Consider the following 25,726-nt stretch of genomic DNA (forward strand, 5'->3'; position numbering starts at 1 on the left):
CGGCACGCTGTTTGTATGGAGGAAAAGGGGACGTGACGACAGGCTGTAGAGGACACTAAGGGCACACCCCCAATATTGTTGTTCGGGTGGAATTCGGGATATATATATGTATATAAATAAATATGTGTGTGTATATATATATATATATATATACATATATATATATATGTATATATGTGTGTATATATATGTATATGTATATATATGTATGTATGTATGTATATATATATATATGTATATGTGTATATATACATGTGTGTATGTGTGTATATATATATATATATATATATATATATATATATATATGTATATATATATATATATATATATATATGGGTGTATATGTATATATATAAATATATATATATGGGTGTATATGTATATATATAAATATATATATATGTGTGTATATATATATGTTGTAGAGAACGCCAAAGGCAGTGCCTTTAAAGCCCAACCCGAATATTGTTGTCCCGGATGAAATTCGGGAGGGGCCCTGAACTTAAAGAGTCTCCCGGGAAAATCGGGAGGGTTGGCAAGTAAGAGTATTAGCGGTGAAGTGAATTATATTTATATAGCGCTTTTTCTCTAGTGACTCAAAGCGCTTTACATAGTGAAACCCAATATCTAAGTTACATTCAAACCAGTGTGGGTGGCACTGGGAGCAGGTGGGTCAAGTGTCTTGCCCAAGGACACAACGGCAGTGACTAGGATGGCGGAAGCGGGAATCGAACCTGCAACCCTCAAGTTGCTGGCACGGCCGCTCTACCAACCGAGCTAAACCGCCCCACATGCGGTGTTATAGCGGCGGGCCAGCTCTAATGTTAATTTGATATTGCCTCAAGGGCCAAGTGAAATTACACGGCGGGCCACATTTGGCCCGCTGGGCCAGAGTCAGAGCTTGGTCCGCATTGCCGGCAGTAAGTAGATCACTTCAATCCAGAGCTTTTTAAATGTAAACAATTGCACAAAACACAATTACAACAATTTTTTATTTTTGCTTAGAAACATCTCTCTGTACTTGTTCATCACTCCCACAACAGTTTATACGCAATGTTTCCTGAAAAATGCACCAACTATTTGATCGGATCATGTCTATCTCCATCCAGCCCAAAAAAACAACAACATTATACGTTGTACTTTGAAACCACAGATCAGTGGCTTTGTGGTTAGAGTGTCCGCTTTGAGATAAGTAGGTTGTGAGTTCAAACCCTGGCCGAGTCATATGTCCCGGCAAGAAATCTGGGTTCAAAAGACTCCGGCTTATTAGTGATTCCTAGAGCCCAAAAAAAGTCTGCGGGCTATAGAGCGTTTTCCGTTCGGGCTCCAGTACTCTGGAATGCCCTCCCGGTAACAGTTCGAGATGCTACCTCAGTAGAAGCATTTAAGTCTCACCTTAAAACTCATCTGTATACTCTAGCCTTTAAATAGACCTCCTTTTTAGACCAGTTGATCTGCCGCTTCTTTTCTTTCTTCTATGTCCCCCCCTCCCTTGTGGAGGGGGTCCGGTCCGATGACCATGGATGAAGTACTGGCTGTCCAGAGTCGAGACCCAGGATGGACCGCTCGTCGGGACCCAGGATGGACCGCTCGCCTGGATCGGTTGGGGACGTCTCTACGCTGCTGATCCGCTTGAGATGGTTTCCTGTGGACGGGACTCTCGCTGCTGTCTTGGATCCGCTTGAACTGAACTCTCGCGGCTGTGTTGGAGCCACTATGGATTGAACTTTCACAGTATCATGTTAGACCCGCTCGACATCCATTGCTTTCGGTCCCCTAGAGAGGGGGGGTTGCCCACATCTGAGGTCCTCTCCAAGGTTTCTCATAGTCAGCATTGTCACTGGCGTCCCACTGGATGTGAATTCTCCCTGCCCACTGGGTGTGAGTTTTCTTTGCCCTTTTGTGGGTTCTTCCGAGGATGTTGTAGTCGTAATGATTTGTGCAGTCCTTTGAGACATTTGTGATTTGGGGCTATATAAATAAACATTGATTGATTGATTGATACCAAAGACTATAAAAATGGGACCCATTACCTCCATGCTTGGCACTCAGCATCAAGGGTTGGAATTGGGGGTTAAATCGCCAAAAATTATTCCCGGGCATGGTCACCGCTGCTGCTCACTGCTCCCCTCACCTCCCAGGGGGTGATTAAGGGTCAAATGCAGACAATAATTTCGCCACACCTAGTGTGTGTGTGACAACCATTGGTACTTTAACTTTAACTTAACAGACAATGTACAACACATAGTTGTTTGACTGTGATGAGGTTGCGACTTGTCCAGGGCGTAACCCACCTGCCGCCCGAATGCAGCTGAGATAGGCTCCAGCACCCCCCGCGACCCCAAAAGGGATAAGCGGTAGGAAATGGATGGATGGACATTTATTTGATTGAATTCAATTGTATTTGCTGCGCTTCTCCCAAACAAAAAAGGAACTTTTGTTTCTTGTAAAAAAATGAATGTTCATAAATGTAAATATATAACAACTTCCAAGCATAACTGCTTTTAAATTGTATTGAAAATCCTATAAAATGATGAAAACCAAATAATGCACGAATTGTATAGTAATTTTGTGTGAATTTATTTTGTAAAAAAAAAACGCTTTTTTAAACAATTATTATGTTTTTTGGGAGAGTAGATGTGCGCAACCCGAGGGGCCCTGGTTCAAATCCCACCTAGTACCAACCTCGTCACGTCCGTTGTGTCCTGAGCAAGACACTTCACCCTTGCTCCTGATGGGTGCTGGTTGGCGCCTTGCATGGCAGCTCCCTCCATCAGTGTGTGAATGTGTGTGTGAATGGGTAAATGTGGAAGTAGTGTCAAAGCGCTTTGAGTACCTTGAAGGTAGAAAAGCGCTATACAAGTACAACCCATTTATCATTTATTTAATAGCATATTTTGTTATTTTGTATTTTGCTTGTATGTGTACGTTTCTGTTGCCGCCATATTTGGAGTGATCGCGCTGACTTTTGCAAATTATTGCCATGTCTGTTCGTAAATAAAGTTAGAAAAAGAGTCCGGTTTTGAGACTCTGTTGAAAACATAACAACAACCAATGTGAATTCAATTTAGACAGCGAAAATAATTGAACAGCACAACAATTTTAAATGAACTAACAGCTTCAAATTTGAATTTAGAACGATGTGGATGGATGCAGGTTATTTTAATTTCTAGAGTGTAGTTGATTATTTGAAGGTTTCTTTTATAAAGCGCTGGTTACATAGAAACAGTGATACTCTTATTTTGGAGAAACTGCCTTTGACGAAAGAACGGAAGTTGTTTACTTGGCGCATGCGCAAATAGATCGGGCAGGAGAACTTTTAACAGGATCGGAGCAGAGCAGTGCGGTCTTTAAATATGCAATAATTCCTTATTTTCTTCGTTTTTTAATTATTATTGTAATTGTCTACCTAAGTTAAAACGAGACTTTATTAGTTCTTCTCGTCAGCATAAACTCCACTCGTCTCCGTCAACTTCGACTCTTCTCAGGCTAGCAACTAGCTTAGCTTGCTAGTTAGCTTAGAGTGCTAACTAGCTTAGCTTGCTGGCTGCTAACAAAGACAGTGGGATTTCAGCAGAGATCGGCGACAGGAGTTGGCTTTGCTAAAAATGGCTGAAAAGTGTTGCGATTGTGTGAACAATCAACGATAGCGAGAGAGGTAGACGAGGAACTTTCTGGAACAAAAAGAGGAGAAGGAGCGACAACAGCTGGAGGCTGTTTTCAGGACAGAGCAGGTTTGTTTACTTCTTACTCTCACATGTTTACTAACACTTGGAATGAAGGAGCATTGTCGAGGAATGGAAGTTAGATATTTAGTTAATGGCAATTTTAGAAAAGAACAAGCAGTAGGAAATGAATGGAAATTTAATTTTTTTTTAATGTCCTCACTAGGAATTGGATATATGACCATAACTATTTCGTGGTGTATTTTACAGCCTACTGTCATAACAAAGTATGTTGCAATACTTTTTATGAGATCTCGCACTACTCTTTGCGAGATCTCGCAATAGTTTTTTTCAAGATCTCGTAATTATTCTATATATATATTTGTGTATGTGTATATATATATATGTGTATACATATATATGTGTATATATATATATATGTGTGTGTATATATATATATATATATATATATATATATATCCATCCATTTTCTACCGCTTATTCCCTTTCGGGGTCGCGGGGGGCGCTGGCGCCTATCTCAGCTACAATCGGGCGGAAGGCAGGGTACACCCTGGACAAGTCTCCACCTCATCGCAGGGCCAACACAGATAGACAGACAACATTCACACTCACATTCACACACTAGGGACCATTTAGTGTTGCCAATCAACCTATCCCCAGGTGCATGTCTTTGGAAGTGGGAGGAAGCCGGAGTACCCGGAGGGAACTCACGCATTCACGGGGAGAACATGCAAACTCCACACAGAAAGATCCCGAGCCTGGATTTGAACCCAGGACTGCAGGAACTTCGTATTGTGAGGCAGACGCACTAACCCCTCTCCCACCGTGAAGCCCTATATATATATATATATATATATATATATATATATATATATATATATATATATATATATATGTATATATATATATGTATATATATATATATATATATATATATATATGTACCAATCCACTTTATTTATACAGCACATATAAACAACAAAATGTTTCCAAACAATATTCAAATACTATACTGAGCTCCACCAATGACTGAATGAAAAAAATAAATAAAAACATATAAAACCAATATAAAAACACTATAAAATAAATATATATGTGTATATATATGTGTGTTTATGTGTGTGTGTATATATATATATATATATATATATATATATGTGTGTGTATATATGTATATATATACACATATATATATATGTGTATACATGTGTATATATATGTGTGTATATGTATGCGTGTAGTGTGTATATATAAATATGTGTCTGTATATACATATACACACATATATATATATATACATATATATATATATATATATATATATATATATATATATTAGGGCTGGGCTATATGGCCTTTTTTTAATATCTCTATATTTTAGTCCATATTGCAATACACGATATATAGCTCCATATTTTGCCTTAAAGGTTAACATTATCACATTTTCAAAAGGGTTAAAAACAATAAAAATCAGTTCCAAGTGGCTTGTTGTATTTTTTGAAGTGTTTTTCAAAATTTTACCTGTCCCGGAATATCCCTAAATATAGCTTTAAAGTGCCTTATTTTCGCTATCTTTGAAACCACTATCCATTTCCCTGTGACGTCATACAGTGCTGCCAATACAAGCAACATGGCGGTTACCACAGCAAGATATAGCGACATTAGCTGGGATTCAGACTCGGATTTCAGCGACAGATTACGCATGTATTGAAACAGATGGTCGGAGTATGGAGGCAGATAGCGAAAACGAAATTGAAGAAGAAATTGAAGCTATTGAGCGAATAGCTATAGATGCTATTCGGCCATGGCGTGGGTGTACCTAATGAAGTGGCCCATAGCATGGCTGCCTTATTAGCATCGCCGGTAAAATGTGCGGACCAAACGATCAGGACTGTCGCATCTTGTGACACTGGAGCAACTTAAATCCGTCGATTGGTAAGTGTTCGTTTCGCATTAAATGTGGGTATCTAGTTTCAAATGTACGTACAACTAGCACAAATAGCATGTTAGCATCGATAAGCGTAGCATGTTAACATCGATTAGCTGGCAGTCATGCCTTGACCAAATATGTCTGATTAGCAGATAAGTCAAAAAACATCAACAAAACTCATCTTTGTGATTTCGTTGACTTTATCGTTGCAAATGCATCTGCAGGTTATCCATACATCTCTGTGCCATGTCTGTCTTAGCATCGCCGGTCAAATGTGAAGACACTCAATGGGGGTCTGGCGGCAGATTTCTTGCCAGTGGTGCAACTTGAATCCCTCCCTGTTAGTGTTGTTACACGCTCCGACAACACACCGACAAGGCATGATGTCTCCAAGGTTCCCAAAAATAGTCGAAAAAACGGAAAATAACAGAACTGAGAACCGGTGTTTGTAATGTGAAAATGAATATGGCGGGTGTGTTACCTCGGTGATGTCACGTTCTGACGTCATCGCTAAAAGACCGATAAACAGAAAGGCGTTTAATTTGCCAAAATTCACCCATTTAGAGTTCGGAAATCGGTTAAAAAAATACATGGTCCTTTTTCTGCAACAACAAGGTATATATTGACGCTTGCATAGGTTTGGTGATAATGTTCCCCTTTAAACTCTAAATGGGTGAATTTGGCCACTGAAACGCCTTTCAATTCTTCGCCTGTTGGAACAATGACCTTTCACCCGTGACGTCACATCGTGAAGCGACCCGCCATTTTCTCAAACACATTACACACACCATGTCAACTCAGCTCTGTTATTTTCCGTTTTTTCAACTGTTTTCCGTACTTTGGAGACACCATGCCTCGTCCATGTGTTGTCGGAGGATGTAACAACACCAACAGAGACGGATTCAAGTTGCACCACTGGCCAAAAGATGCGAAAGTCCCTCGTATGTTCCTCACACTTTACCGACGACAGCTAAGCTACGACAGAGATGGCAAGAATGTGTGGATATCATGCGACACTCAAAGCAGATGCATTTCCAACGATAAAGTAAACGAAATCACAAAGGTGAGTTTTGTTGATGTTATTGACTTATGTGGAGTGTGTTAATCAGACATATTTGGTCACGGCATGATTGCAAGCTAACATGCTATTTAGGCTAGCTGTATGTACATGTTGCATCATTATGCCTCATTTGTAGCTATATTTGCATCCAGCCTGTCCCTCCACCCACATTTAATGCCAAACAAACACATACCAATCGTTAGTTGGAAGGCAATCGCCAAATTCGTCATCACTTCCTCGCATGCCGCTGTCTGTCATGATATGGCTCAATAGCTTCAGTTTTTTCTTCAATTTCGTTTTTGCTATCTGCCTCCACATTCCAACCATCCGTTTCAATACATGCGTAATCTGTTGAATCGCTTGCGCCGCTGAAATCCGAGTCTGAATCCGTGCTGCTATGCTATACCTTTCTGCGCTATCCGCCATGTTTGTTTCTGGTGGCTTCACGCAGTGACGTCACAGGACAATAGACGGGTGGATATAACGACGGTTAAAATCAGGCACTCTGAAGCCGTTTTTCGGGATATTGCGTGATGGGTAAAATTTGGAGAAAAACTTCGGAAAGTAAAATAAGCCCCTGGGAATTGATTTTTATTGGTTTTAACCCTTCAGAAATTGTGATAATGTTCCCCTTTAACGTTGAATGAACACTTGATGCATATAATCACAGCACTTTCTGTTTTGGAAATGACATGAATGTTTGTGGCACAGCTTAATAACTTTAATAAATACACTTTTGGTCAATTGACTTTGTTGTGATTTCCCTCTCTGCATGAAAGTTTAAAAGTAGCATATATGAATGCAGTATGAAAAAGAATGTTTTAATGTAGACACATAGAATCATCATACTGCTGTGATTATATGTATCAAGTGTTCATTCAAGGCCAAGGTATAATATCGTAATATATATCGTATATCGCGATATGGCCTAAAAATATTGCGATATTAAAAAAGGCTAGCTCGCCCATCCCTAATAAATATATATATATGATATGTGTATGTATGTATATATATGTGTGTATGTATGTTTATATATAGATATGTATATATATTTATATGTATGTATGTGTATCTATATTTATATATAGATATACATACATACACACATACATATGTGTATGTATGTATATATAATTATATATATGTGTGTATGTATATGTGTATGTATATATATATATATATATATATATATATATATGTGTATGTGTGTGTGGATATATATGTATGTATATATGGGTGTATATGTATATATATATAAATATATGTGTGTATATATGTATATATATCTATATGTGTGTGTGTATATATATCTATATGTATATATATGTATGTATACATATGCATATATGTATATATGTATATCTATATATATGTATCTATATGTATGTGTATATATATGTGTATATATATGCATTAATGTATGCATGTATGTGTGTATATATATGTATATATATATCCATATACATATAAATATATATATACATATAAATATATATATATATATATATATATATATATATACACAATATGTATATATTGTTTTGCGTCGTTTTTTGGGTGGTCTTTTTTACGTGCTTCCACTTCGACAGTGTCTTCTCCCCGTCATCTTTGTTGTAGCACTGTTGCATGCAAGGACAGGCGTGAAACAAGTGTCAAATGATGGAGCTAACTGTTTTGATGACATTCAGACTTTACTTCAATCAATAACGGAGCAGCATATCCTCACCCGTGAAAAACCGTCCAACCAAAACCCTAATTACTTAAGTTACTTGGATAAATTATGTAAACTTTCTATACCGGTATGTTTTAGTGCTTTCATAGCGAGTTTACTGATGGATAAAAGTAAGAACCTTGCACTACTTTATTTTAGAAATGGCAACAGCGGAGGATGAATGTCCCATAACAAGAAGATAGAGAAAGAGAAGAAGCTTATCAACTACGGAGTCGGCACGAACTACAAAGGCGGACAATTTTATGCAGATCCCAAATACAGATCAGCAAGTACCAGAAGGTAAGAAAAGTTGCTTTTGCACAATATTGCGAAACAAAACGCCAGACAATGTCTTACTTTATACACACTCCATAATAATACTCCTATGTTGAAGCACATCAAGCCATGTGACTTCATAGCTTACCTAACTCGTACTAACTCGTACTTTGATGGATTTTTGAGCGCCGTGTAGAATGTTCTCTATTTTCAATGGAACACCTTAAATGTTGGTGTTGTTTACTTGAGACATATTGCCATTATAGTGCATCTATACGTGTGTCTTATGTTTGACTGCCATCTACTGGTCACACTTATCATTAAAACCATGTACCAAATAAAATTGCTTCAAGGTGGGCAATCTCAATCAAACTCATTCCTTACTTTAGGCGCATAAGTGGCACTGTCGAGTTTTGAGGGAAAAAAAGATTTTAAGTGCGCCTTATAGTCCGGGAAATAAAGTATACAGTTACAAGGTTTACATCACATGCTTACATTTTCACATTTTAACATGTCCGGTTGGATATTCGTCTAATCAGCCAGGACAACTGGATCAATATTAGATTTTTTTTTCAGAATAGATTTGATGTCAGCCCCTTTAAATGACTTGGAAATACATATTGATCAAATTGGATACAGTTGTGGAAAAAGTAGTTTTCCCTCTTAATGTAAGTTTTTACTGCTTGTGTTTATTCGTGAAGTGAATTATATTTATATAGCTCTTTTCTCTAGTGACTCAAAGCGCTTTACATAGTGAAACCCAACATCTAAGTTACATTTAAACCAGTGTAGGTGGCACTGGGAGCAGGTGGGTCAAGTGTCTTGCCCAAGGACACAACGGCAGTGACTAGGATGGCGGAAGCGGGAATCGAACCTGCAACCCTCAAGTTGCTGCCACGCCCACTTTACCAACCGAGCTATGCCGCCCCAATATTTATGACTTGTAGTATGCTTTGTTATTCCCTATGAGTGTAACAGTACACAAAAATTTCGGTTCGGTACGTACCTCGGTTTAGAGGTCACGGTTCAGTTAATTTTCGGTACAGTAAGAAAACAACAAAATATACATTTTTTGGTTATTTATTCACCAAATTTGTAAACAATGGATTTATCCTTTTAACATTGGGAACACTATAATAATTCTGCCCACGTTAATCAACATTAAACTGCCTCAAATTGTTGCTCAGATTCAATAAAATGACCAAACTTTTCTTCTTCATATATAAAGTTTAAACAAACAGTTTCAAGTCAACTCATAATGCTTGATTTATCAAAGCATTTGGGAAGCCTGTAGTTGATTTTTATTATATAAATGTTGTAGATTCCTAAAGCAGCCTGAAGCTTGACGCTCCTCTACTATCACATTCACCCCGCTTGCTGCGGCAACAACAAAACAAAACTCCAGACGTTCTTCTTGGTTTGTATGGTGTACTTGTGATCTTAATAATTCAAAACATAAAACAGTCACGAATGTGGGAATGACGAAATAAAGAGAGTTTGTCGCAGTACGAGTTAGGAAAAAGTATGAGTGAGGTCAAACAGCTGTGTGGCTCGATTCCACCGCACCTGACAGCCATTACCCATAACACCTTGCGTCCAAAAAACACCTTACCACACAGATCCTTCCGCCGTATATGCACTCAAAACAGTTACGTCATCAAATCATTTTGACAAATGTAATAATTACAATTAAAGTGAGCTTTATATAATTACTCTAAGCATTCAATATATACATTTTCTTATCATGCAAATAAAGTAAATAGTCCCCTTTTGGCTGAATAAACATAAAGCACCTTCCATAAAATATAAATTAAATTAAACAGTATTCAGGCTCCTACAAATGTTATATTTTTATTAACATGTGATAGCAGGGACCCTGCCATTCAAAGCTTTTCTGTCCGTAAAACACACACACCCACACACAAACACACCGCAAAATGAGCTAACGTTACGCTAAAAGCTAATTAGCCTTCACCTCAAGCCAGAACTGCGAGGGGGCTGAGCTGCAGTTTAAGTTTCTAGAAGGTCAACGGGCTCATAGTGATGATACTAGTAGTTGACTGGGAGGTGTTTATTATCATTTGGGGAGAGTATGCTGCCTTATGCTCACCTGCTAAACACCTATCTGCTTGACGCTGAAGCATTTACTACATGCGCTCAGAATACGCACTGCTGATTGGCTGTTACTGCTATATATGTAACCAATTAGATTGTTGTGTGGGTGGGACTATGCTGGGTGCTGAGACAGAGGCAGAAGAAGCAAAGCAGTTTAGGACTTTAGCCTAGAAACTCGTTCGGTACACCCCCGTACCGGAGCGGTTCATTACAAATACACGTACCGTTACACCCCTATTATTCCCTGATTTGCGGCATGGTAATGACATCTTGATCAGAATCGGAATCCGAATCAGAAATACTTTATTAATCCCCAAGGAGAAATGACAATTTTCAGCACAATCACCATTCAAAATCAGACAAACATTACAGGGAGACAGAACCGGATCGCTGACGGGTCTGCCTATTTCTGGTGCCCCTTACAAAAAAGATGAGATACAGGTAAACAATCGGGGGGGTGGAGAGAAAAAAATGTCTAAGCCTGGGCCCTGATTGTCAATGTGGTAACTAAGAAACATCGTCAGAATATATGCTGGCGTGACTGAACAAAGCTGGACTTTTTCTAAACCATGTTTGTCTCCATTGGGTCCTGCAGACGTCTGTGAAGAATATCTGCTCCCTGAGCAGCAGGAGTGGACCTCCAGGATGGAGCAGGAAGATCTGCAGCCCCCTCAAATTAAAGCGGAAGAGGGGGAGCCACAGACCCCTCACATTAAAGAGGAAGAGGAGGAACACCGCATCAGTCAAGAGGGAGAGAATCTTAAATGGCTGGAGGAGGTTGATGTCACCACGATGCCACTGACTGTTGTCATTGTGAAGAGTGAAGATGATGAGGTCAAAGGTGAAAGTGAGGAGCAGAGAGAGGCGGAGCCTCCGAGCAGCAGCTCAACAGAAGCTCTTGGAGACCACTGTGGAGGATCACAAGAGGACAAGCTCTTAGCTCCACTATCAGATAGTGAGGACACAACGTCACACTCTCCTGACACTGATGATGAAGGTGATAAGACATGTCACCATGACAACGCACGCCTGACGTGTTCTCACTGCGACAAAACCTTTCATCACCGTTGTAACCTGAAAAGACACTTGAGAATACACACCGGAGAAAAACCCTACTCCTGCTCAATCTGCCACCAAAGCTATTGCGACCAGTCGACGCTCGCAAGACACATGACCACACACACGGGAGAGAAACGTTTCGTTTGTTCAGTGTGCGGCAAGCGATTTGCGAGGAAATGTAGACTGCAATCGCACACGAGAATACACACCGGTGAAAGACCGTTTACCTGTTCAGTCTGCGGTAAGGGTATTTCAGAAAAAGACAAGTTAAAAATACACATGATAATACACACCTGTGAAAAACCTTTCATTTGTTCTGTGTGCGGTAAAGGTTTCGCACGGAAATACAAATTGAAATCCCACATGAAAATACACACCGGTGAAAAACCCTTTCCCTGTTCGGTGTGTGGTAAAGGTTTTTCAGAAAACGACAAGTTAAAGATACACATGAGAATACACACTCGGGAAAAGCCTTTCATCTGTTTAATGTGCAGTAAAGGTTTCGCGCGGAAAGACACGTTGAAAATACACATGAGAACGCACACCGGTGAAAAACCATATTCCTGTCCGTGCTGCAACGTAAGCATTTGTGACCACCAAGCACTGGTAGCGCACATCAGAAGACACACCGGAGAAAAACCTTTTACGTGTTCAGTCTGCGGTAAGGATTTTATTGAAAACAAACGTTTGAACCGACACATGAAAACACACACCGGCGAGAAAGTGTTCAGTTGCGCTGTGTGTGATGAGAAATTCTCTTATAAGTACCAGTTGCAGAAACACCAGTGCGCTGGTGAGAACAGCAGCCGCAAGTAAAAATAGAATACAAAGATTTGCAAATCCTTTTCAACTTATATTCAATTGAATAGACTTCAAAGACAAGATATTTAACGTTCGAACTGAGAAACAAGTTTTTTTTTTGCAAATAATCATTAACTCAGAATTAAATGTTTGCTCAGGGGCATTTTTACCACTGTGTTACATGGCCTTTCCTTTTTAACAACACTCAGTAAATGTTTGGGAACCGAGGAGACGCATTTTTGAAGCTTTCCAGGTGGAATTCTTTCACATTCTTGCTCAAGTTGTAGAGTTTAAGTTGTTCAACAGTCCAGGGTTTTGTCGTGGTATTTTAGGCTTCATATTGCACCACACATTTTCAAGGCACTCCCGCACTCTTTTACTACGAAGCCACGCTGTTGTAACACGTGGCTTGGTATTGTCTTGCTGAAATAAGCAGGGGCGTCCATGATAGAGTATGTTGGTTCGAAAACCTGTATGTACCTTTCAGCATTAATGGTGCCTTCACAGATGTGTAAGTTACCCATGCCTTGGCCCCTAATGCACCCCCATACCATCACAGATCCCGGTATTTCAACTTTGTGACTATAACAGTCCAGATGGTTCTTCCCTTCTTTGGTCCGGAGGACACAAAAAAGGATTTGCAAATCATTGTATTCTGTTTTTATTTACCATTTACACAACATGCCAACTTCACTTGGGCTTTGTAAATAGTATATACGAGTGTAACATACAATAAACATGTTGCCTGTGATGGTATGATTCGTTCTCAGACTTTCCTAGAATTGATTGATTGAGACTTTTATTAGTAGATTGCACAGTTTAGTACATATTCCGCACAATTGAGCACTAAATGGTAACACCCGAATACGTTTTTCAACGTGTTTATGTCGGGGTCGACGTTAATCAAGCATAGAAGAAGCATAATATTATTTTACTTTGTCTTTTTAACGGGTGTGTATTCTACAAGATGGTTTACTCCAAAAATGTGCAAGTTTATGAATAATCTGAGTCTTGACGATCAATTTTTATCAATGATTCCTTTTGTCTTTTGTAAAATCTATATTGATTTTGTGATTGTTTTGTGTATGCCCCCAGACATTTATGCAATAAGCAATGTGCGCTTCAATGAAAAACTGGTTATTTTACATGTAGTTAATTTCTGTTGAGTATGTATTTTGTTCTATCAATCAATCAATCAATCAATGTTTATTTATATAGCCCCAAATCACAAATGCCTCAAAGGACTGCACAAATCATTACGACTACAACATCCTCGGAAGAACCCACAAAAGGGCAAGGAAAACTCACACCCAGTGGGCAGGGAGAATTCACATCCAGTGGGACGCCAGTGACAATGCTGACTATGAGAAACCTTGGAGAGGACCTCAGATGTGGGCAACCCCCCCCCTCTAGGGGACCGAAAGCAATGGATGTCGAGTGGGTCTAACATGATACTGTGAAAGTTCAATCCATAGTGGCTCCAACACAGCCGCGAGAGTTCAGCTCAAGCGGATCCAAGACAGCAGCGAGAGTCCCGTCCACAGGAAACCATCTCAAGCGGAGGCGGATCAGCAGCGTAGAGATGTCCCCAACCGATACAGGCGAGCGGTCCATCCTGGGTCCCGACGAGTGGTCCATCCTGGGTCTCGACTCTGGACAGCCAGTACTTCATCCATGGTCATCGGACCGGACCCCCTCCACAAGGGAGGGGGGGACATAGGAGAAAGAAAATAAGCGGCAGATCAACTGGTCTAAAAAGGAGGTCTATTTAAAGGCTAGAGTATACAGATGAGTTTTAAGGTGAGACTTAAATGCTTCTACTGAGGTAGCATCTCGAACTGTTACCGGGAGGGCATTCCAGAGTACTGGAGCCCGAACGGAAAACGCTCTATAGCTCGCAGACTTTTTTTGGGCTCTAGGAATCACTAATAAGCCGGAGTCTTTTCAACGCAGATTTCTTGCCGGGACATATGGTACAATACAATCGGCAAGATAGGCTGGAGCTAGACCGTGACCTAATATTGTAGTATTTTTTTTATGATATTTTGGTTGACACAAACCAAAATGTGATCACTTGGACACTTGACCGATATCATTGTGTTAAATAAATCATTTTGGGCCCAACATTGAACTTTGTGGGACCCCACATGAAACCCTCGTTAGCTCAGGTGTTTCATCATTTATTTGGCCATATTGTGTGTTGTGTAAATCATGTTTTACACTAATTTCATATCTTTCCAGGTAATGGTCAATTGGTGTGAAATGTCGCACAATATGCCCACCATTTTGTAGTTTTATGCCATCCGCCATTTGGTTTTGTAGTCCATAATCCTGCCTCCCTTCATACTTCTTTCGTACGAGCCTTTTTGGAATTTGCTCTGTCCTGTGACGTTTTCTGCCCTGTGATGTCGTCCATATAAGGTAAAAATTTACATCTTTGCGCGAGTCTCCCATTGAAGTCCGACTCTGTCGTTGATAAGCTCCTTCATTCTCTCAATCCTATTGTTGTGGGGCAGACTGGCTCGTACATGCACATGCGTCCTTCGCTGTTCCCATTTCTAATACAAAGTGGCATTTAGTTCAAACTTAAATCCGTCAATAGCCTTGCTATTGTTATGGTTTAACAGAGGGAGATGACGGCAAAGACACCAGGGGGCTGTATAGCTCTATGCATAGATATATACCATATAGGGCAGCACGGTGGAACAGGGGTTAGTGCATGTGCCTCACAATACGAAGGTCCTGAGTTGTCCTGGGTTCAATCTCGGGCTTGGGATCTTTTTGTGCGGAGTTTGCATGTTCTCCCTGTGACTGCGTGGGTTCTGTCGTGGAAATTTCTTAAAGACGATCCTTTAGTGACAAATAGCTTTAAAATGATTTATTAAAGTAACAAACAAATAATAACAAGCTTTGCAAAGCGAGACCAAACCAGAACGACACATCCGTTCATTCCAGCTTTATACATTCTCAGAAGTCCCACCCTCCATGCTCATTTACATACAGTACACCGGTGGAATGAATACCCAAAGTCCTGTGAAGAAGGAGAAGGTGTCGTTTGCCATGAAAGGGGGGCGGGGTCATTCAGGAAAGGGGAACAATTTAGCTCTGTTGGGGGTCAAGAATAAATGACACATATGCCCAGGTCAACTAAAGTCCACATGTTACATCAAAGACACAGGAGACAGATCTTGATCAGATAATAGATCTCTTGCTAAGTGTCACATTCCTAAACCTAATAAACAACTTTTGGTACCCAGTTCAAAGAACATCATCTATTTAAACAAGTATAAGTAATTTTGCTATCACAGTTCCTCCCACCGCCAAAAAAACCTGCACCTGGGGATAGGTTGACTGGCAACACCAAATTGGCCCTAATGTGTGAATGTGAGTGTGAATGTTGTCCGTCTATCTGTGTTGGCCCTGCGATGAGATGGCGACTTGTCCAGGGTGTACGCAGCCTTCTGCCCGAATGCAGCTGAGATAAGCTCCAGCGACCCCGAACGGGACAAGCGGTAGAAAACGAATAGATGGATGGATATACACCATATATATAATAATCAAACAATAATAATAATAATCTCATCCATCCATTTCCTACCGCTTGCCCCCTTAGGGGTGCTGGAGCCTATCTCAGCTGCATTCAGTGGGGTACACCCTGGACAAGTCGCTACCTCAAATAACTACGGAAATGGAATGTGAACTAATATCCAGAAGGGGTGTATGGTGGAAGACTATGTGTATGAATAATTAGCTGTTGAGTCTTACCAAATGGTGAAACGAGAAAGGAACAAGGCAGAGAGGCAGACCTTGGGGCAGGCAGAAGGTCCAGGGCGAGAGAGAGAGAGGCGTCAGAGTCCGTGTCCAGGCGAGGGTCGAGGATCGAGGAAGGCACTCCAAAAACCACGGGGGAAACAACGGGAGATAACAAAGGGGGAGACTCTGGGAGGCGCTGCGGGAGAACAACAAGGACGTCAGAACACGGAGGGAAAAACGCAGAGAGAGAGAGAGAGAGAGAGAGCATAAGGCTTACTGTATCCAAAGAGGTAAACTAAGTTAATGGATGGATCCTTGGGTCCACTGGTCCTTTATACAGCTCCCTCTCATCAGGACCAAGTGCGCTGATTGCTGATTGCCCACAGCCTTGCCGGCATGTGAGCCCGACGCGGCCGTAGGCGCAAAGATGCCGTGACTGCTATGCAAGCGCTAAAAGCGACAAAAAAGAGGACGGGGAGAAGACACTGTCGAAGTGCAGGCACGTAAATAAGGGCGCCCACAAAACGGCCCCCAAGGAGAGGGTCAGAAAGCGGCTTAAAGATGCAACCTTAGTGAGACACTAAGCAACGTGTGTCAGCATTGCTAAGTGCTAGCCAAGAAATACTAATGATGACCATAATAAAACAACCACTTACTGTACAATGTCTGCTCTGAGTGGGATGCCGACTGATAGGATTTTCATATCTTTCAGTTTAGATGAAGAATTTTTCATAACAATACTTGTTTCTTAGCTGGATGTCAAAGTTGACCAACTTCTCGGTTCATGTCCCGTGGAGAATGCATATATTTTTAAAGAGTTCTTTCTCTATTCATAGTCATGTTTGAAGCAGATAATATTTCCCCATGTGTACTCTCTTTGCTTGTATCTTATGTCTGCAAGTAAACTCTGTGCTTTACCTTGAAGGGTATAGCATAGTCCCTTTTTTACCTTATCAATATCAGAACAAAGAGGCTGTATTCCTTTCTGGACATGGTGGGGGCTGTTTTCGTATCCACTAAGTTGTCTCTTCCTGTTTGATTTTCAGACCACTTCTGGATGCTGGTATTTGCGCATTTGTAAGGACTGGTCTCCTAAAGCTTTGGTAAAACTTGATAATATTCCAATTCTGTCTTGATGGTCCTTATTACTTTGCATATATGTCATTTGAAAGAACTTGGGATTGACTAGTGACTTGTATTCCCTGAGAGGAAGACTGGTCAGACGCAACAGTCCACAACCCTTTACCATCCAGGTGAGAGAAATATTTTTTTTATTTTGTTATCACACTTTTGCAGACACAGGTTTAAGAAAATACATTCAAATAACCTATCACTTATCTGCATCTACTTACGGATACGTCCCTGGGCTTTAAGGGATTGCAGTCACGGTCATCTACAATTCACTTTTACCAACTCAGAGGCGATGAAGCAGCTCACTGGCTCAATATTTCAGTATAGCAGCATAAACTAGCTAGCTCTCGCGGTAGCTTCACTACCTTTTGAACAAGTAGCGATTCCTGCAGTTTAGCTATTTCTAGACCCATGTTGCGAGGTAGCTTACATCAGGCTGCAAAGAGACGAAATATAATGTGAAGCAAAGCCAAAAAAATATGGAGAAAATACAACAACCTGGATGAATGAGAACATCCATATATAGGGGAGAAAATCTATGATGATTGGTTAGTGTTCGTATGATGAGTCACAATTGGCTAAAGTTAGGGTGAAACATTACAGACTGGCCAATCAGAGGCAAGATAAGGCAGGTCATTAAAACTAGGAAGCAAAATCAAAACAGTCACTCACTCATATCACAAGAAGAGGGAGTCCGAGACAGAGGGACGCTTCAAGCTGACTCAAAAAATATATACATACTACTGTTGGAGTATGCAGTACACCAACAATAATGTGTTTCTTTGGCCATATTTATTCAAATATATGTGTTTAGAAAAAAAAAATATGCCCAAAATATTAGTTTTTAGTTGTTTACTCTGTAAACCAAAATCTGCTCTCTTAATCGAAGACGTGTAAATATTAAAGTGAGTTGAGTTCATGAAATTTTTTACAGTACATAACCTCTACAAACTGTTCCCAGACAACACACAAGTCATTGTTTTTGTTTTTTTCCGGTCAAGATATAGATAGATGCTGTTTTTTTAACTGGAAGTAGAGAAAATGAATTGCATAATAGGGGTATGCCAAAGAAAAGGCAAACTAAATATATACATACAGTGGGGTACCAGGACCCCTGGTCCCGGTACCGCTAAATGACAGATAGTTAATAGTAATAGTAATTTGTACACTCTCAGTTACATTAACATTGATATCATACATGTGGGCCCATAGATAGAAATGCTGTTAAATGGGGGTCTGTAGCTAAATGCATGTCATACTGGGGGTCATATATATATATATATATATATAATACATGAATATATATATATATATTTTCTATATATAATATATATATATATATATTATATATATATATATATTAGGGCTGGGCAACGATTAAAAATTTTAATCGAAGTTAATCGCACTATTTCTCTGATTAATCGCGATTAACTGCATTGTATACGCAAAGCCCAATAATGAATCCAAAGGTAGTGTGTAGTGCACCTTTATTGGAATATTCTCCCACATGAACAAAAGCGCCAAAACATTTGTTGTGCAAACACAATTTAAATCAGTCCTTGTTAAACAGCAGCAGTTAAATAGCATATTTTATGAAAATCAACTCAAAAAATGTAAATACAAACATTTAAGCTTATTGCCACTGCCAGGGTATTTAAGTTATCCTGTTTGTTATGGAAAATACATATAATCTACATACAAATCTCTGAGCCACAATCATAACATCTGAACAGGCAATTTCTGAGGTAACAGCAGAAACATTTTTTTTATCAGGGATCTTATGTTTAAAAAACCTATATTATAGGTAGTGGGCTGTTTTAGGGAATTTTTGATCAAATTATCCGTAGTAGCAATATTAATAATGTTGTGTTTATTCTGCGTAGTGCACTTAAAATAATTATGACCATATCTAGGAATTGATATGATGGGAATTTTCCGATTGTTTGCTTGGTGCTTTGATAAACTGAAGGCATCATATACATGGTACTATATTGTGATGTTATGAGCCAGGGACAAAAAGAACTACCCTACCCAGCATGCAAGAGGAGTGACGAGCATGCGCGGTAGCCCGGTATAGGTTGTGTCGCCATGACGGCATCTTGTATGTTGTGATATGCACGCTCTGAAAGCAAACGTTAAGAACTCAGCCAACACTCCTGGTCTGCATTATTCATAAAAAGACAGACAACACATATACTCCGCTGCTTCACAGGCCGCTGGATGTAGCCGGCAAAGTATACCCATGCTAGCTAGCCGGTCTAGCAAGCACGCGTCATTCAGTCCAAAACGGCCCGATCTATCCACATTCAGAATTGTCTGGCGGTCGTAAGTGATCCCGGAGTGACCACGCTGTAAGCCAGCCATGAAATTTGCGGTATTTTTGCCAAATGTTCCATCTTTACCAAGAGCCCTCCCACGCCGAAGCCCGTCCGGGCGACGCCGTCTTGTTAAGAAAAGGCGTTAACAAAATAAAAGCATGTAAACAACATACGCAAATGTGCGATAAAATAATTGTCGGCGTTAATAGATTGATGAGTTAACTCGTAATTAACGCATTAATTTGCCCACCCCTAATATATATATATATATATATATATATATATATATATATATATATATATATATATATATATATACATGTATATATGTATATATATATATATATATATATATATATGTATATATGTATATATATATATATGTATGTATATATATATGTATACGTATATATGTATATATATATATATATGTATGTATATATATATGTATATGTATATATGTATATATATATAAATATATGTATGTATATATATGTATATATATATGTATGTATATATATGTATATATATGTATATATATATATATATATGTATATATATGTATATATGTATATATATATATATATATATATATGTATATATGTATACATATATATATGTATACATGTATATATATATATATATATATATGTATATATGTATACATATATATATGTATATGTGTATATTTATATATATATGTATATATATATATATATATATATATATATATATATATATATATATATATATATATATATATATATATATATATGTATATTTATATATATGTATATATATATATGTATATATATATGTATGTATGTATAGAGCGGAATATACGTTAGGTCAGGAAAAAAATCACAGAGGCTATTTCATCCCTACAAGCAGGTTTCCCTGCTCTTTAGAGGATTTAAAATCCCTAGAGAAGTTTGTATTAGAAATTGTTGCTCTTCAGAGGATTTAAACTCCCCTTAAGAGCAGGGAAACCTGCGAAACAGGCTTGTAGGGGTGAAGTAGTCTCCCTGTTTTTTTCCTGACCTAACCTATATAAATTTATATATATATATATATATATATATATATATATATATATATATATATATATAAATCATGGAATATCCCTAAAAAAGGCTTTAGAGTGCCTGATTTTCGCTATCTTTAAATCCATCATCCATTTTCCTATGACGTCATTTAATGATGCCAACATGGCAAATATCACAGCAAGATATAGCGACATTAGCTCGGATTCAGACTCGGATTTCAGCGGCTTAAGCGATTCAACAGATTACGCATGTATTGAAACGGATGGTTGGAGTATGGAGGCGGATAGCGAAAAGGAAATTGAAGAAGAAACTGAAGCTATTCGGCGATCGCCTTCGAACCAACGATTGAGTGTCGCAGGGTGTCCATACATCTCTGTGCCATGTCTGTCGTAGCATCGCCGGTAAAATGTGCAGGAGCAACTTAAATCCGCCGATTGGCAAGTGTTTGTTTGGCATTAAATGTGGGTGGAGTGAAAGGCTGGATGCAAATACAGCTACAAATGTACATACATCTAGCCTAAATAGCATGTTAGCATCGATTAGCTGGCAGTCATGCCGCGACCAAATATGTCAGATTAGCACATAAGTCAATAACATCAACAAAACTCACCTTTGTGATTTCGTTGACTTTATCGTTGGAAATGCATCTGCTTTGATTGTCGCAGGGTATCCATACATCTCTGTGCCATGTCTGTCGTAGCATCGCCAGTAAAATGTGCAGACTTTTGGATCTTTCGACATTGGTGCAACTTGAATCCGTCAATTGGTAAGTGTTTGTTTGGCATTTAACGTGGGTGGAGGAAAAGGCTGGATGCAAATACAGCTACAAATGTACATACAGCTAGCCTAAATAGCATGTTAGCATCGATTAGCTGGCAGTCACGCCGCGACCAAATATGTCTGATTACCACATAAGTCAATAACATCAACAAAACTCACCTTCGTGATTTCGTTGACTTTATCGTTGGAAATGCATCTGCTTTGATTGTCGCAGGGTATCCATACATCTCTGTGCCATGTCTGTCGTAGCATCGCCAGTAAAATGTGCAGACTTTTGGATCTTTCGACATTGGTGCAACTTGAATCCGTCAATTGGTAAGTGTTTGTTTGGCATTTAACGTGGGTGGAGGAAAAGGCTGGATGCAAATATAGCTACAAATGAGGCATCACGATACAATATGTACATTTAGCTAGCCTAAATAGCATGTTAGCATCGATTAGCATGCCGTGCTAATCGATGCACAATCCACGTAAGTCAACTTGAATCCGTCCCTGATCGTGTTGTTACCTCCGACAACACACCGACGAGGCACGATGTCTCCGAGGTACGGAAAACAGTCGAAAAAACGGACAATAACAGAGCTGATTCGACTCGATGTTTGTAATGTGTTTGAGAAAATGGCGGATTGACTAGCCCGAGAGCTAATAACAGAAAGGCGTTTAATTCGCCAAAATTCACGGAAATTGGTTAACAAAATATATGGTCCTTTTTCCTGCAACATCAAGGTATATATTGACGCTTACATAGGTCTGGTGATAATGTTCCCCTTTAAGATCCCCTGAAGAGCAGGGAAACCTGCGAAACAGGCTCGAAGGGATGAAATAGCCTCCATGTTTTTTCTGACCTAACGTATATATAAATATATATATATATATGTATATATTTGTATATATAGATGTGTGTGTAGCTTTTATATAGCAAGCTATTTTTGCCGTGTTGCTCGCTACAATTCTCTGGGGATAGCTTCCCCTGTAGCTCTCGCCCCATTAAATAGAGACAAACTTGTAGCTTAGCTGACTTCATTTTCCAAGTAGCTTGCCCTCTAGCTGTAGATTTGCAAGAAGCGTGGTGTGCCCATTATATCCTCACATTGCCGGTGTTCATTTCCCGTCATGTCTGAACATCGTTTTGCTCCAAAAACTCACAACATGTTGCCCCTCTGACCACTCGCCTCGACTAGTGAATTGTGAATTATATTTATATAGCGCTTTTTCTTTAGTGACTCAAAGCGCTTTACATAGTGAAACCCAATATCTAAGTTACATTTAAACCAGTGTGGGTGGCACTGGGAGCAGGTGGGTAAAGTGTCTTGCCCAAGGACACAACAGCAGTGACTAGGATGGCGGAAGCGGGAATCGAACCTGCAACCCTCAAGTTGCTGGCACGGCCGCTCTACCAACCGAGCTATGCCGCCCCAACTAGTTTGTTGTTTTTTTATTTAAAAAAAAAACTGCATCGCAATCATTTCCACCTGATGACAAGAAATCATAGCAACATAAAGACTTTTGTTTTGAAGGCGTGGAATTGTAGAAATTTTACCGTGCGACGTTAGCTTGCTGCTAATTAGCATCTAGCTTCCTGCTAGCTTGCGCGCTCGTTTAAAGGCTCAATGTTTCTGTGTCTCTCTCCCTAGTAATAGCATATATTTTTTCCAGTGTTGTTTTCAATCATTAGGGACGGCGTGGCGCAGTGGTCGTACGTAGCACGAGGGGTCCCTGGTTCAATCCCCACCTGGTACCAACCTCGTCACGTCCGTTGTGTCCCGAGCAAGACACTTCACCTTTGCTCCCGATGGGTGCTAGCTAGTGCCTTGCATGGCAGCTCCCTCCATCAGTGTGTGAATGTGTGTGTGAATGGGTAAACGCGGAAGTAGTGTCAAAGATCTTTGAGTACCTTGAAGGTAGAAAAGCGCTATAAAAGTACAACCCATTTATCTTTTATTCATTTATTTCATTAATGTGTGGCTTGTAAATGTTGCATGGCCAATGTACAGCTGTTTACCAAAGATAAATAATGGATAAGAATGTTGCGATCTGTGACTCGGATCTTCACATGTTTATTTTTCCATCTTTGTTTCATTCTCTTCTGACCCACTTACTTCCTGTTTAGTCCGTTACCATGGTTACACATTGATTTCACCTGCTCCTCGTTTTCTACACACACCTGCTTCTCCTTGATTTCTCCCTATATAAGCTTTCCTCTTTTCTTTGTTCAGTCTGGGTCCATAGATTTGCCTTCTAGCAACAGTATTGACTGACTTCATGTAAGTATATTTCTCGCTAGCTTTTCACGCTAAACCTTTGTTTTATTCCAGCTCTCACGCTGATCAATCAATCAATCAATCAATGTTTATTTATATAGCCCCAAATCACAAATGTCTCAAAGGACTGCACAAATCATTACGACTACAACATCCTCGGAAGAACCCACAAAAGGGCAAGGAAAACTCACACCCAGTGGGCAGGGAGAATTCACATCCAGTGGGACGCCAGTGACAATGCTGACTATGAGAAACCTTGGAGAGGACCTCAGATGTGGGCAACCCCCCCTCTCTAGGGGACCGAAAGCAATGGATGTCGAGCGGGTCTAACATGATACTGTGAAAGTTCAATCCATAGTGGCTCCAACACAGCCGCGAGAGTTCAGTTCAAGCGGATCCAAGACAGCAGCGAGAGTCCCGTCCACAGGAAACCATCTCAAGCGGATCAGCAGCGTAGAGACGTCCCCAACCGATACAGGCGAGCGGTCCATCCTGGGTCCCGACGAGCGGTCCATCCTGGGTCTCGACTCTGGACAGCCAGTACTTCATCCATGGTCATCGGACCGGACCCCCTCCACAAGGGAGGGGGGGACATAGGAGAAAGAAAAGAAGCGGCAGATCAACTGGTCTAAAAAGGAGGTCTATTTAAAGGCTAGAGTATACAGATGAGTTTTAAGGTGAGACTTAAATGCTTAAATTGTTTTTCCTTTTTTGTGTGCCTTTGTGCCAGTCTTAGTTTTTATGTTTTCTATTCCTAGCTTTTATGCTAGCGCCCTTGGTTTATTTTGTCTGTTAGCTCCAGTATTTGTGTTCGTAGCCTGCTTTTGTTAAGTTTAATAAATCATTTAAACTTACTATTGCTGTGTTCTTGTCGACGCATCCACGGAGGGACAAACCCGGCATTACTATGCCAATCAGTCATTACAAAGAAGTTATTCAACCAACAGGAAGTTATATGTGAAGATGGGTGAAAATAGCTCAACACGATTGGATATATCTTGTGGTGTACCCCAGGGATCAATACTGGGACCAAGATTGTTCAATCTTTATACAAACGATATTTGCAAAGTTACAAAAGACTTGAAGTTAGTTTTATTTGCAGACGACACAACTGCTTTCTGTTCAGGAGAGAACACACAGAAGATAATACAAATAATAACGGAAGAAATGAATAAATTAAAAAAATGGTTTGATAAAAACAGGCTATCCTTGAATCTCAGTAAAACTAAAATAATGCTATTTGGTAACCGAAGAAAAGAGCATCAGACACGAATAGATATCGAAAGGGTAAAAGAAACCAGATTTTTGGGAGTATTAATAGATGATAAAATGAACTGGAAATCTCATATACAAAACATACAACATAAGGTGGCAAAAAAATATTTCAATAATGAATAAAGCAAAATACGTCCCGGGCCAAAAATCACTTTATATTCTCTACTGCTCGCTAGTGTTACCATATCTGAGTTATTGTGCAGAAATATGGGGAAACAACTACAAATGTGCGCTACATTCGCTAACTGTGTTACAAAAAAGATCGATTAGAATAATACACAATGTTGGATTTAGAGAACATACAAACCCTTTATTTATTGAGTCAAAAATATTAAAGCTGGATGACTTGATAAAATTGCAAACAGCTAAAATGATGTACAAAGTAAATTATAACCTGCTACCAAAGAATGTACAACAATTCTTCTCAACTAAAGAGGAGAAATATAACCTTAGAGGAAAATCTAACTTAAAACATTTGTATGCCCGTACAACACTTAAAACTTTTAACATGTCAGTATGTGGAA

At 39.5% G+C, this 25,726-nt stretch overlaps 1 protein-coding gene across 4 annotated transcripts; it reads left to right on the plus strand.

Annotated features, from left to right (window-relative positions):
- The first annotated feature begins 3,298 nt into the window (after positions 1-3,298).
- Positions 3,299-24,781, plus strand: LOC133542513 (gastrula zinc finger protein XlCGF52.1-like). 4 transcript variants are annotated; one of them, XR_009804172.1, is made up of 7 exons: positions 3,299-3,734; positions 8,547-8,687; positions 17,438-17,494; positions 17,564-17,644; positions 21,552-21,652; positions 21,881-21,981; positions 23,982-24,781. XR_009804172.1 is itself a non-coding variant. In XM_061886717.1 (3 exons), exons 2-3 carry the CDS (start codon positions 8,651-8,653, stop codon positions 12,651-12,653), a joined length of 1,317 nt encoding a protein of 438 aa, XP_061742701.1. In that variant the 5' UTR covers positions 3,299-3,734; positions 8,547-8,650; the 3' UTR covers positions 12,654-14,796. The 4 variants fall into 4 exon arrangements, 2 of the variants coding, with proteins under 2 accessions (XP_061742701.1, XP_061742702.1); XR_009804171.1 differs by having other exon boundaries at positions 21,881-24,781; XM_061886717.1 differs by lacking the exons at positions 17,438-17,494; positions 17,564-17,644; positions 21,552-21,652; positions 21,881-21,981; positions 23,982-24,781 and adding an exon at positions 11,374-14,796.
- The last annotated feature ends 945 nt before the right edge of the window (positions 24,782-25,726 follow it).

Source organism: Nerophis ophidion, linkage group LG24 (genome assembly GCF_033978795.1).
Source record: "Nerophis ophidion isolate RoL-2023_Sa linkage group LG24, RoL_Noph_v1.0, whole genome shotgun sequence".
NCBI lineage: Eukaryota > Metazoa > Chordata > Actinopteri > Syngnathiformes > Syngnathidae > Nerophis > Nerophis ophidion.